The following is a 12,596-nucleotide window of genomic DNA, read 5'->3' as shown; positions in this document are numbered from 1 at the left end:
TGACAGAGGATGAGATGGTTGGATGACATCACCTTCTCAATGGATATGAATTTGAGTAAACTCTGGGAGTTGGTTATGGACAGGGAGGCCTGGTGTGCTGCAGTCCATGGGGTCACAAAGAGTTGAACAAGACTGAGCTACTGAACTGAATTGAAGGACACAAGATAAACTGATTAGAATCAAATGGATCCAAGATAGTAGACAAGTTGATTTTGATTGGATCCTCATCCTCATTCAACAAGGTTAATGACACACCCAGAGGCACCATGACAGTTTGAATTACTGTCAAAAGACCGAGGAGTGCATGATGACCCAATTCCTGTAAATCTCCTTCTTTTCCCCAAAATAGTTGGAGTAATCCTAACACTCATTAGCATACAAAATACCCAGCCTATAAAAGCTAGCCACACCACATTTTGCACTGCACATGCCCTCTGTGATGGCCCACACTCTGTCTGTGGAGTGTACTTCTCTCTGAATCTGAATAAATCCATTTCTTACCCATCACTTTGTCTCTCACTGAAATCTTTCTGTGATGAGACATCAAGAACTTGAGCTTCATTCAGTCCTGAAACCAGGTATTGTGGGTTTTGGCTGGGTTAGAATCCCAGCCCATAGGTTCAAGTCCCAATCTGTGGTAAATGGTTTCAATCTCAGGCAAGCAAGTTTATTTTTTCATTATCCCACTGTCTTCAAAGTGACAGCAGTAGGTTAGATGATGTCTAAAAGTCTGCTAAAAATGGCAATGAGTTAATCACTGATATTTTCCTATGGACTTATAGGATTGAACAAAATTTGAAGAAGTAATGTATTACCAGAAAGTAATGAGGCAATTGAAATTAAAGAAAACTTTATTTTTTTCAACAACAACAAAAAGAACCCTATATAAAACATGGGTGGAAGACCTAAATTTACATTTCTTCAAAGAAGACACACAGATGGACAACAGGCACATGAAAAGATTTTCAAAATTGCCAGTTAGTAGAGAAATGCAAATCAAAACTACAATAAGGTACAGCCTCACACCAGTCAGAATAGCCATCATTTAAAAGTCTACAACTAACAAATGCTGGAGAGGATGTAGAGAAAAGGGAACTCTTCTCCAATTGGTGGGTATGTAAGTTGGTGCAACCACAGTGGAAAACTAAAAATACAATTACCATATGATCAAGCAATCCCACTCCTGGGCATATATTTGGACAAAACTGTAATTCAAGAAGATGTTTGCACACCTATGTTCATAACAGCACTATTTGCAATAGCCAAGACATAGAAATAACCTAAATGTCCTTCAACAGATAAATGGGTAAAGAAGATATGGCACATATATACAATGGAATATTCAGCCAGCAAAATAATGTCATTTGCACCAACACGGATGCAACTAGAGATTATCATACTAAGCAAAGTAAGTGAGAAAAAGACAAATACCATATGATATCACTTATACATGAAATCTAAAATATTACACAATGAATCTATCTATGAAGCAGAACCAGAATCACAGAGATAGGGAACAGATTAGTGCTTGCCAGGGGGGCAGATGTTGGGGGACAGATATAGTGGGAGGTTGGGGCTAGCAGATGTAAACTTTTATACATAGAATGGATAAGCAACAAAGTTCTACTGTACAATACATACAATTATATTCAATATCCTATGATAAACCACAATGGAAAGTGACATTTTAAAAAGAATATATATATATATATATATATATATATATAATTGAATCACTGTCCTGTACAGAAATAATTAACACAACATTGTAAATCAACTATACTTCAATAATTTTTTAAAGAGTAAAAATTAATTTGTTTATATGTTATCTTTCTCATTCCAAATATAAGGGATAAATAAGAAATGGCTTTCAATAAGACTAAAGGAAGTTAGTTTGTCCTTTGTGAAATTTCACTAAAATATCACTGGAACATGTAAATGGTTACCAACAGTACCTGAAGCAAGAGGGGTAGTCCATTCTTCAGCCAGCGGTAGGTGGGTCTGGGTTTTCCAGTAGCCTTACATTCCCATCGCAGAGGGCTCCCACTGTCTAACTGAGTATCATTCAGTTTTTCTACCCAGTGTGGATATGCTGTAAAAGTTTAAGGATTAAAGAAGGGTGATTTCATTTCTCAATGTTTCACAAAACTCAAAAGATTTTAGGGAATGTTAACAAATTTATAAGCATTAAATATTTTATCAATTCATGTAACTTGGATTTTGGAAGAAACTTGGCACTGCATTACACAGAGAACTCTTATTTCCTGTGTGAAAATATAACCATGATGATATTTTAATAATTTGAAACACTTTTTAATCTAAGTGAAGCATATCTCGCTATTCTTGTTGTTGTTGAATTTTAAAATATTTCCTCTTTTGACCCAGAGGGATGGTATGGGGAGGGAGGAGGGTTCAGGATGGGGAACACATGTATACCTGTGGTGGATTCATTTCGATATTTGGCAAAACTAACACAATATTGTAAAGTTTAAAAATAAAATAAAATTAAAATGAATAAATAAATAAAATATTTCCTCTTCAAAAGGCACTTTTTTCTTATTTTTTAAAAAATTTATTTATTTTAATTGAAGGATAATTGCTTTAAAATATTGTGTTGTTTTATGCCATATATCAACATGAATCAGTCATAAGGGAGAGAACATACATGTCTTCTTGTTTTACCCTCTTTAGAGTAAGTGGTAGATTCTTCCCATGGAGAGCATGGGAATCTGTTTAGAAAGAAGTTTCTAAACTAAAAATCTTTCTAAACAAGAGGCATCTCTTCTTCCAAATATTGAGCAGCATTAGCACAATTTGAAGAAATACAACATGCCCATTTACTGAATAATTATTCTGCTTTTTGTTTCCTAATATAGCCTGAGTTGTTTCAAAAAATAATTTGTAAATTCAAGTATCATTTGACATAAAATTGTTCTATATTTACCGACATTTTACACATATATTTATATATACAAGTTTTCAAAACTTTCTTTCTCAAAAAAGATAATATTCTAAATTCATGAAATTTATAAAGTGTGAAAAGTGAAAGTCATTCAGCTGTGTCCGACTCTTTGCCACCCCATGGACTATACAGTCCATGGAGTCCTCTAGGCCAGAATACTGGAGTGGGTAGCCTTTCCCTTCTCCAGGGGATCTTCCCAACCCAGGGATCAAACCCAGGTATCCCACATTGCAGGGGGATTCTTCACCAGCTGAACCACAAGGGAAGCCCAAGAATACTGGAGTGGGTAGCCTATCCCATCTCCAGTGGATCTTCCCGACCCAGGGATTGAACTGGGGTCTCCTGCATTTCCTGCGGATTCCTTACCAACTGAGCTGTCAGGGAAATCATGGTTAAAGTGTCTTTCCTCCATTGACATTTTTTTTCAAGTTTGAATCTCTTAATCTCTCTCATCTATTTCTTTCATCCCTTTACCCCTTTCTCTTCTGGCAATCACCTATTTGTTCTCTGCATCTATTACTCTGTTCCAGTTTTGTTATGTGTTTTCATTTGTTTTGTTTTTCAGATTCTACACATAAATGAAATCATATGATGCTTGTCTTTCTCTGACTTATTTTCCTTAACATAATTCCCTCTGGGTCCACCCATGTTGTCACAGATGGTAATATTTAATTTTTTTTTAAGCCTGAGTATCATTCCATTTTATATGTGTGTGTGTGTGTGTGTGTGTGTGTGTATTCTAAGATGTCCAAAGCTTTCTCATACCTACTGAGATGATTATATGATTTCTTTATTGATTTGTTAAAGTGGTATAACACAATAATTTGTGGATATTAAACATCTTGCATCCTTGGGATAAGCCCCACTAGATCATTGTGTGATCATTTTAATGTATTGTTGAATTCGATTTGCTAATTTTATTTTTTGTTGTTGGGGATGTGTCCATCTGTGTTCATCAGTGGTATTGACCTGCAAATTTTTTGTGCTATATTTTTGTCTGGTTTTAGTACGACGTGATGTTGTAGAATGAGTTCAGAAGTATTCCTCTGCAAATTTTTGGAATAGTTTGAAAAGGAGGGTTGTTAATTTTTCTTCAATTTTTTTGGTAGACTTCACCACCTGTGAGGCCATCTGGTAGTAGACTTTTGTTTGCTGGGAGTTTTTGTTTTATTTTATTTAATTACTGATTTAATTTCATTACTGGTAATTGATCTTTTCATATTTTCTATTTCTTCCTGGTTGTTTCTTGGGAAATTGTACGTTTCCAGACATTTATTCCTTTTCTATACATTGTCCATTTTATTGGCATATAATTGTAGTAATCTCCTATGATCCTTTGTCTTTCTGTGGTATTGGCTGACTTCTTTCAGCTTTGATTTTATTTACATGGGCCTTCTCTCTTTTTCTTGATGAGTCTAGCTAAAGGTTTATCAGTTTTACTTCTTTCAAAGTACCAGCTCTTCATTTCATTGATCTTGTTTATTGTTCTTAGTCTCTATTTCACTTATGTCTGCCTCATTTGCTGCCAGGCCCTGCCTCATGCAGTGGCTTGAGGTGTGTGGGACTGAGTCCCAGAATGACTGGCTGCATGGCCCGGTAGCAAAGGACTGGCACTGATCCACTGGTTGGTGGGACTGTGTCCTGAGCTAGCTGTGTATGTCCTGGGAGTTCTGGGGCTGGTGCCAGCCCACTGGTGGTAGGGGCTGGGTCCTAATCCAGCTGGCTGCCAGGCCACTGGTGGATGGGAAACCCTTTAAGGTACAAATTCTATGGAATGCTTTCCTTGAATCACTCTGATAGAAAGTAGTGGACTCTGCTCCCATAGGCTTTTATCATAGCAGATAGCATGCTCTGCCCTCTGTGCAGTTTGCTTTTCATCTAATTCAGTCAATCAAGAGTTTCCTCAAATCTCTATTGTTAGCTTGTAGTGCAGTAATAGCATTTAATAAACATTAGCTGAATCAATGAGTGAATAAGCAAAATGTGCATGGCATAGTAAATTTGGTTGGAGTGCTGAATTTTAAAGGAGTTTTTTTTTTTTTTACAAATAATAAACATAAAACAGGTTGAAATAATATTTTAATATTTCAAAATATTTTGCAGCATCCCTGTGAAGGATTTTAGATGAACTGATCTTGAATACAGTGACAGCTATAGTTTGAAGCAGATTCAGCTTCATATGCAATTTGTTTAAGTTCACATTGTAAGGATCTGTATTTTCTTGTATCAGTGCTCTGTGTTACAGTTTCCCTCAGTTTTAATGTCCTTATCTGGAAAATAAAAATAGTATCACTTACCTTTTATATACAATATGCATTATAAAAGAAAATATTAAAAGTATAATTTGCTATTTATAGAAGATGAGATTGTATATATTTTGGAAGTAGATTTTCCCAATTCTTACACACAACCTGGTTGTCTCTGAAATTTTTGGAAAATATAAACATTTGTAAGCCATGAAGGTTATTTATCATACAGATGAAATAATTTAGTGTAGGCCAGCAAAGTTTTTGTGTAAAAGATGAGATAGAATATATTTGACACTTTGCAAGTCAGTTGATCTGTCTGTCAATGGCTTAATTCTGCCTTAGCAGTGCTTAAAGCTGATGCAGGCATTATGCAAGCAAATGGGTATCACTGTGTTTCAAAAAGTTTTTATTTACCAAAAAAAAAAAAAAAAAAAAAAAAAAAGACAGCTTGTAGGATTTGGTTCATGGGCAATAAATTGTGACTCTTGATTCAGGCCAAGGGCAAGAATAAGTTAATAAATATTACAAGATTTGCAACATCAGATGACAGCTTTAGTGCTGGGAAAATATTTTTAAGGTTAGCAATTACCTAGGCTATAAAAAGAACCTGACAATTCCTCATTTATTTTTAATTTAAGGCGTTTCTATGTGTAGGGTAATTTTACTCAATGATTTACCATACAAAAAAGAAGCATGGTATATGTATCTAACAATGTTTAGTTCAAATTGCGTTTTCAGTTTGACTCTTGTGACCAGGGCATCAGACTTTGCTGTGAACACTTACTGTATACTTGCAACTGTCCACGAAAGGAATTCTTTCCACGTGAGTTTTCAGCTCTGCACTCATATATGCCTGCATCGTCCAGCTGCACGTTGGGTATTTCCAGTACTGCCTGAGATTTACGCAGACGTGACTTACTAGGAATATAACCATTAATCTTCATCCATGTGATTGTTGGAACTGGGCTACAATAAGGAGCAAAATTGCCATTAATACACTTTCCACTATTAGGAACATAGATCCTGTTATCTGGTAATTTAAGCACTTAATAGGCTGAGTGCAATAAAGTGTAATCACAATTAAGAACCATGTGATGGTTGATATACTTCAGTTTCTATGTGGATTTTCTGCTTATAAGTTAGATGACAAGGAAAGAGAGTTTCCTTCTCTTTTGTATTTCAGAAAAGCAATTCAAAGGTTATATTTTACACATATATATGCTATACTTTACTTTTTAAAAACTGTGTAAAATTGTTTAAATGGTGAAAGTAATTTGGAGAAATTTACAAAAGTAACATACGCTTATCATAGGAAGTTGAACAAGAGTCATGAGCTAAATGAATTAAGAACTCATTATTGTTCCAACCCCTTCAAATATCTTCTGCAGAAAGAAATAAAGTTAGCAAGCAATTTCCCGCCTTGTCTCTATGATGCATATATAAGCACATATAACAAATTTTTTATTAATAAAAATCAAATCCAAGATCAACTGCTGACTTATTCTGGTTAGCAGCTATATATTATTCCCTTGTGTAGATGTATCAGAATTTTAATCAAACATTCTCTATAGTTAGACATTCAGTGTAGCCCCCAAATTTTTCCTTTTTCCCTTTATTTTTTTGCTACTAAGGAATAACATTGCTAAATGTAACTTTGTACATATATATCATATGCCATTGCTTTTTATTTTCTACTGCAGACATTCACAAAAGTGGAATTGACAGACACAGGGCATGCCCATTTTTCATTTTAATAAGTGCTGCCAGATTGTTTTCAGTAATATAGTAGCATTTTCCACATCCATCAGTAATACATGAGACTGTTTTCCCATATCCTTGCCACCACATTATGTGATCAATCTGTTTAATTTTTATCAGTATTGATAGGTAAAAACTGACATTTTGTTACAATTTCTCTGAACTGTAAGAAAGCTGAACATCTTTTCATAATTATACTATGAATCTGCTATTTGAATCTACTTCACTGTGAATTATGTTATTTTTCAACTATTTCTTTCACTTTTCTGTTTGCCTGTTTGCAGCATTTGATTTCTTAGGATTCTTTGTGTATTAGGGCCATTATGAGTTTGTTTACCAGAAAAGTTATTTCTCGGTATACTGATAGTTTATGATGGCATCTGTGATAAATTTTACAAATACTTTTGGGAGAAACAAGCATCTGTAGGTTTTTTCATGACTTTAGAATTTTTGTTTGTTTAAAAATTATCTGTAAACCCAAGTATGTATCTATATTTCCTCTAGTCTTTCTGGTAGCTTTTTTAAAAATTATTTTTAAGCATTTTGAACTTTAATCCATCTGGACTATATTCATGGTTTTGGTGTAAGATGGGAAATGCAACTAATTATTTTAGAATCACTAAAACTCCTTTTCCAACAATTTTTGGAATTTTACCTTTGCTATATAATTGGTTCTCACATGCTTAAATCTGTTTCAGTCTTCACAGTTCTGTTCCACTGAGTTATTTATTACTATCTATATTTAATGTACTTTATGCTCTGGATTCAGTCTGCTTTTTCAGTTCTATTTCTCACTATTTCCTTTCACATCTCCTGACCCAGAAACACATCTTTGTGTGTTTCCAATCATATCTGTTAAAGTCCTACTAATCTTTTGAGAGCCATTCTAAATGCCTCCTCTACAGTAAAGTCTCCTTATTTGTGTAGTCTTCTGGGATATTTTTCTTTTAGACATCAAAGTGATTTGTATACATTACTTGGACTCTTGTAACATTTTATAATTGAAAAATGTAGGATATTTTTTCACTAATTTTCTGGACAGGAGTAATAGTGGTGTTAAATTTTAGAAACAATGCCACATTAAACAGTGTTTATTTCTTAACATCTTTCTTACTTGTTTCTTAAGTATAAGAGAATTGAAATTGCTGTATTAGAGTTGACAAGTTGTGCTTCTTTGTTTAGGTACATATATCAATATCTAGGAAAACTGAATATTGCATTTTCAAATAACCCTTATTTTGACCTAACACATCGTTCTTTTAATACGTACAAGAATTGATTTGTTATATTTTTTAATATCTCTGCATCTATATTCAAAGGTGAGATTGTCTGTACTCATTAGGTTTGCTGGTTTACATGTTCACATACTCATTAGTGAGTTGGTAGTTGCTTTATTTATAAGCTAGCATTGACAAAATTGGAGTCATAGTGATGGATAGTAGCTTGGTAAACATGCCAGAGTATTTGCATCTCCTATTATGATAGCTTCAATAGTAGAGAAATTGTATGTTCCTTAAGAAACTGATCAGACTGATAAAAATAAAGTCATCCCCATCATAAGTGGAGTTAGTTTTTGAAAGCATTTTCAACTTCTTCTGTTTTCTTTAATTATTTGTATTTAAATTTGTTTGTGTTTACTTTGGCAATTCATGTTTGCCTAGAAAATCAAAGTATTTCACCCATGATTTAAATATTTTAGCAGTGATTTATATAAATACTAATTGTTTAAAAGTTTAAAACCTCTTCTATTATAAGTGGTCACACATTGTAGTAGAAGTTAAACGTGTTTTCCACAGTCAGACTTCCCAGAGCAAAAGTAACTGTGCAACTACATCTTTTCTGAGTTGCGTTTCCCATCTCAAAACCATGAATATAGTTCAGGTGGATAAAGATCCAAATGCTTAAAAATAATTTTTAAAAAATCATGGTTTTTAAAAAAATCATCTCATCATTTTTTTTAATTTTATTTTATTTTTAAACTTTACATAACTGTATTAGTTTTGCCAAATATCAAAATGAATCTGCCACAGGTATACATGTGTTCCCCATCTCATCATTTTTTAACATCTTGTTTTGTTTTTCCAGTTGCCCCAAATGTAAAATATGGTGGAAATAATAGTTCTTATTTCAGAAATAATAGTCCCTATTTCAGAGGGTAGTTATAAACATTTGATAAGTTAAAGTACTTGGCACAGAACAAGGAGGCAAAAAAAAAAAATGTTTGCAAAACTGTGATGATTATATTTGTACCTTCTTTACAACTTAAATGGTATGAGTATATGCTTTCTCAACTTCCTCTCCTTTTAACACTGCACGTTGGTTAGGAACATGGTCTACCTGGGAATACAATTTACATTCAAATAAAATTCAAACACACAGAGGTTATGTGACCTTCAGAAAGTAATCTAATATAAGAAATGAATCGCCAGTCCAGGTTCAATTCAGTATACAGGAAGCTTGGGGCTGGTGCACTGGGATGACCCAGAGGGATGGTATGGGGAGGGAGGTGGGAGGGGGGTTCAGGATGGAGAACACGTGTACACCCGTGGCAGATGCATGTTGATATATAGCAAAACCAATACAATATTGTAAAGTAAAATGATAATAATAATAATATACAAGCAACTCCTACAGCTCAATCCCAGAAAAATAAACGACCCAATCAAAAAATGGGCCAAAGAACTAAATAGACATCGCTCCAAAGAAGACATACAGATGGCTAACAAACACATGAAAAGCTGCTCAATATCAACTCATTATCAGAAAAATGCAAATCAAAACAACAATGAGGTACCATTTCATGCCAGTCAGAATGGCTACAATCCAAAAGTCTACAAGCAATAAATGCTGGAGAAGGTGTGGAGAAAAGGGAACCCTCTTACACTGTTGGTGGGAATGCAAACTAGTACAGCCACTATGGAGAACAGTGTGGAGATTCCTTAAAAAACTGGAAATAGAACTGCCTTATGACCCAGCAATCCCACTGCTGGGCATACACACCGAGGAAACCAGAATTGAAAGAGACACGTGTACCCCAATGTTCATCGCAGCACTGTTTATAATAGCCAGGACATGGAAGCAACCTAGATGTTCATCAGCAGATGAATGGATAAGAAAGCAGTGGTACATATACACAATGGAGTATTAGTCAGCCATTAAAAAGAATACATTTGATCAGTTCTAATGAGGTGGATGAAAGTGGAGCCTATTATACAGAGTGAAGTAAGCCAGAAAGAAAAACACCAATACAGTATATACTAATGCATATATATGGAATTTAGAAAGATGGTAACAATACCCCTGTATACGAGACAGCAAAAGAGACACCGATGTATAGAACAGTCTTTTGGACTCTGTGGGAGAGGGAGAGGGTGGGAAGATTTGGGAGAATGGCATTGAAACATGATTAATATCATATATGAAACGAGTCGCCAGTCCAGGTTCGATGCACGATACTGGATGCTTGGGGCTGGTGCACTGGGACGACCCAGAGGGATGGTACAGGGAGGAAGGAGGGAGGAGGGTTCAGGATGGGGAACACGTGTATACCTGTGGCGGATTCATGTTGATATATGGCAAAACCAATACAATACTGTAAAGTTAAAAAATAAAATAAAATAAAAAGAAAAAAAAGAAAGTAATCTAAGTTCTGTGAATCTGGTATCTGGTTTCCCCATTTTAAAATGAAAATATTATTTGTTTTTTCAGAATGCAAATATTTTAAGGGCACTGGCATTATTTCTATTGTTCAGGAGTATATCCACACTGTCTCATAGAGTGCTGGGCACATATTTAGTACTTAAATGTTTATGAAGTAAATGAATGAATGATTCTCATAGTATGATTTTGAGCATTAAGTGAGCTAAGTTCTTATAAATTACTTAGATACATATATTCCAAACATATGTATATGTATAACCAATAAATGTTACCTATAATGATAAGCTTTGTCAGAGGTTTATTATTTTATTAGTCTTTAAATATGTATTTTGAATTTTTAATTATTTTTGTGCTTTAATTTGTGACTTTCTATTTTTTATTTCCCTTATCCCTTTTTATTGATTAGCATAGTATTCCACTCTAACTTTGTTAGCTAGAATTTTTTATGTGTAAATTTTTTATGGTTGATAATAAAAGTATGGTTGCTTTTTCCTCTGGTATCAAAGGTAACCACATGCCTTATGTTCTGACACACAAAGACAGTGACCTGTACAGTTTTGTTTTTTTGTAACTTGTTTAATCAATATTTACAGTTAAAATATAGAATGAACTATTGTGAAAATTATATGTCCATTGAGAAAAAAGATATGCTTTATTTTGGATAAGACTTTAAAATTAGCTTTTAGAGAGTTTTTATTAATTATGTAATTCAAGTATTATTTATTGAAAAAATTTGAATGATTAGTACATTGAATTAAGTGGAAGCAAACAAGTCAGAAGTAAATTAGACTTTCCAATGAGTACATTGTCAAATAAATCAAGAGTCTGAATTTAAAACAATAGCAAAACTTTGAGCATTTGAGCCTTAAAACACATTTTAAGCTTCCAAAGATAGATACATGAGTTTGGGCTATGAAATCTGTACAGGCCCCAAATAGGGAACACACCTCAAGACACATTTCAATTGCATCCATGAAATAAAACAAACAAAAAAAATGTCAGAGAGTGAAGCCAAGGTACCCTGGAAGATAGACAAGATAATTTCTTACAAAGAGTCATATCAGTGTCTAATCATGAACTCTCCCATTCTTCCACAACCAAACCCTCCTCCATACAATCACACGAAAAAGAGGCTGTGCAATGAATGACCTTACAGGAGAGTTTCATACTTGTGATGGATCAGTGATTAGTTTGAGACTCCTTCTTTTTTCTGAGTAGAATATTTCTCCTGTGAGTAATTAACTTATATTTTAAGTACATAGGTTACAGAATCAAGATGATCCATATCTAGACCTGATGGAGATCTGGAAATTTTGGACTTGACAGACAGTATGCAGAGGATAGATGAGATTGAGTACATTCAATGTGAAGAAAGAACTGAAATATTCCTCAGAAGAATAGATTGGCTAGGTGTTCAAAAAACACATTTTCCTTCTTCCTGGACATGTAATTACCTCATTTTTCCATCTTCCCTTAGGTAGGGGCATGAATTGAGCTCTGGTCAATGAAATAAGGAAAGAAAGATGTACCAAATATGATCTAGGAACCAGTTTTCTACATGATCTTCCATTTTCACTTTTCCTGGCTCTGCTTGATAGATGTTACTGTCAATGGTAATTCTTGCAGAAAAATGTATATTTTATGTATATATAAAATGTTTTCAATCTTTGTTGTAAGGAAGAATTAACTTTTTAAACAATATATAAAGCATTGCTACCCATAAAATACTGATACATTTGACTGCATGAATAAGAACAATTTCTTTTCATCAAAAGAACATGAGGACTTTCCTGGTGGTCCAGCGGTTAAGACTCTGTGTTTCCAATGCAAAGAGCAGGGTTTCGACCCTTGATCAGGCAACTAAGATCTCACATGCTGCCAAAAAAGTTAAAAAATTAAAGAACACAACCAGGGAAGAGTTATTTGCCACACAAATAACTGAAACAGCCTAAAGAGATTGAATAAAG

At 34.1% G+C, this 12,596-nt stretch overlaps 1 protein-coding gene across 1 annotated transcript in view; it reads right to left on the bottom strand.

Moving 5' to 3' along the window:
* The window catches only part of CNTN5 (contactin 5), a 1,686,091-nt gene that overhangs the window by 333,148 nt on the left and 1,340,347 nt on the right, over nt 1-12,596 (bottom strand). The window contains exons 10-11 of the mRNA XM_025266987.3: nt 5,996-6,177; nt 1,956-2,092 (exon numbers count right to left, since the gene is read on the bottom strand). Of these exons, the coding sequence (XP_025122772.3) occupies nt 1,956-2,092; nt 5,996-6,177 (319 nt within the window). The remainder of the gene's footprint in view (nt 1-1,955; nt 2,093-5,995; nt 6,178-12,596) is intronic.

Source organism: Bubalus bubalis, chromosome 16 (assembly GCF_019923935.1).
Source record: "Bubalus bubalis isolate 160015118507 breed Murrah chromosome 16, NDDB_SH_1, whole genome shotgun sequence".
Classification (NCBI taxonomy): Eukaryota; Metazoa; Chordata; class Mammalia; order Artiodactyla; family Bovidae; genus Bubalus; species Bubalus bubalis.
The sequence above is the reverse complement of the archived record's forward strand: the minus strand, read 5'-3'. Positions and strand labels throughout refer to the sequence as shown.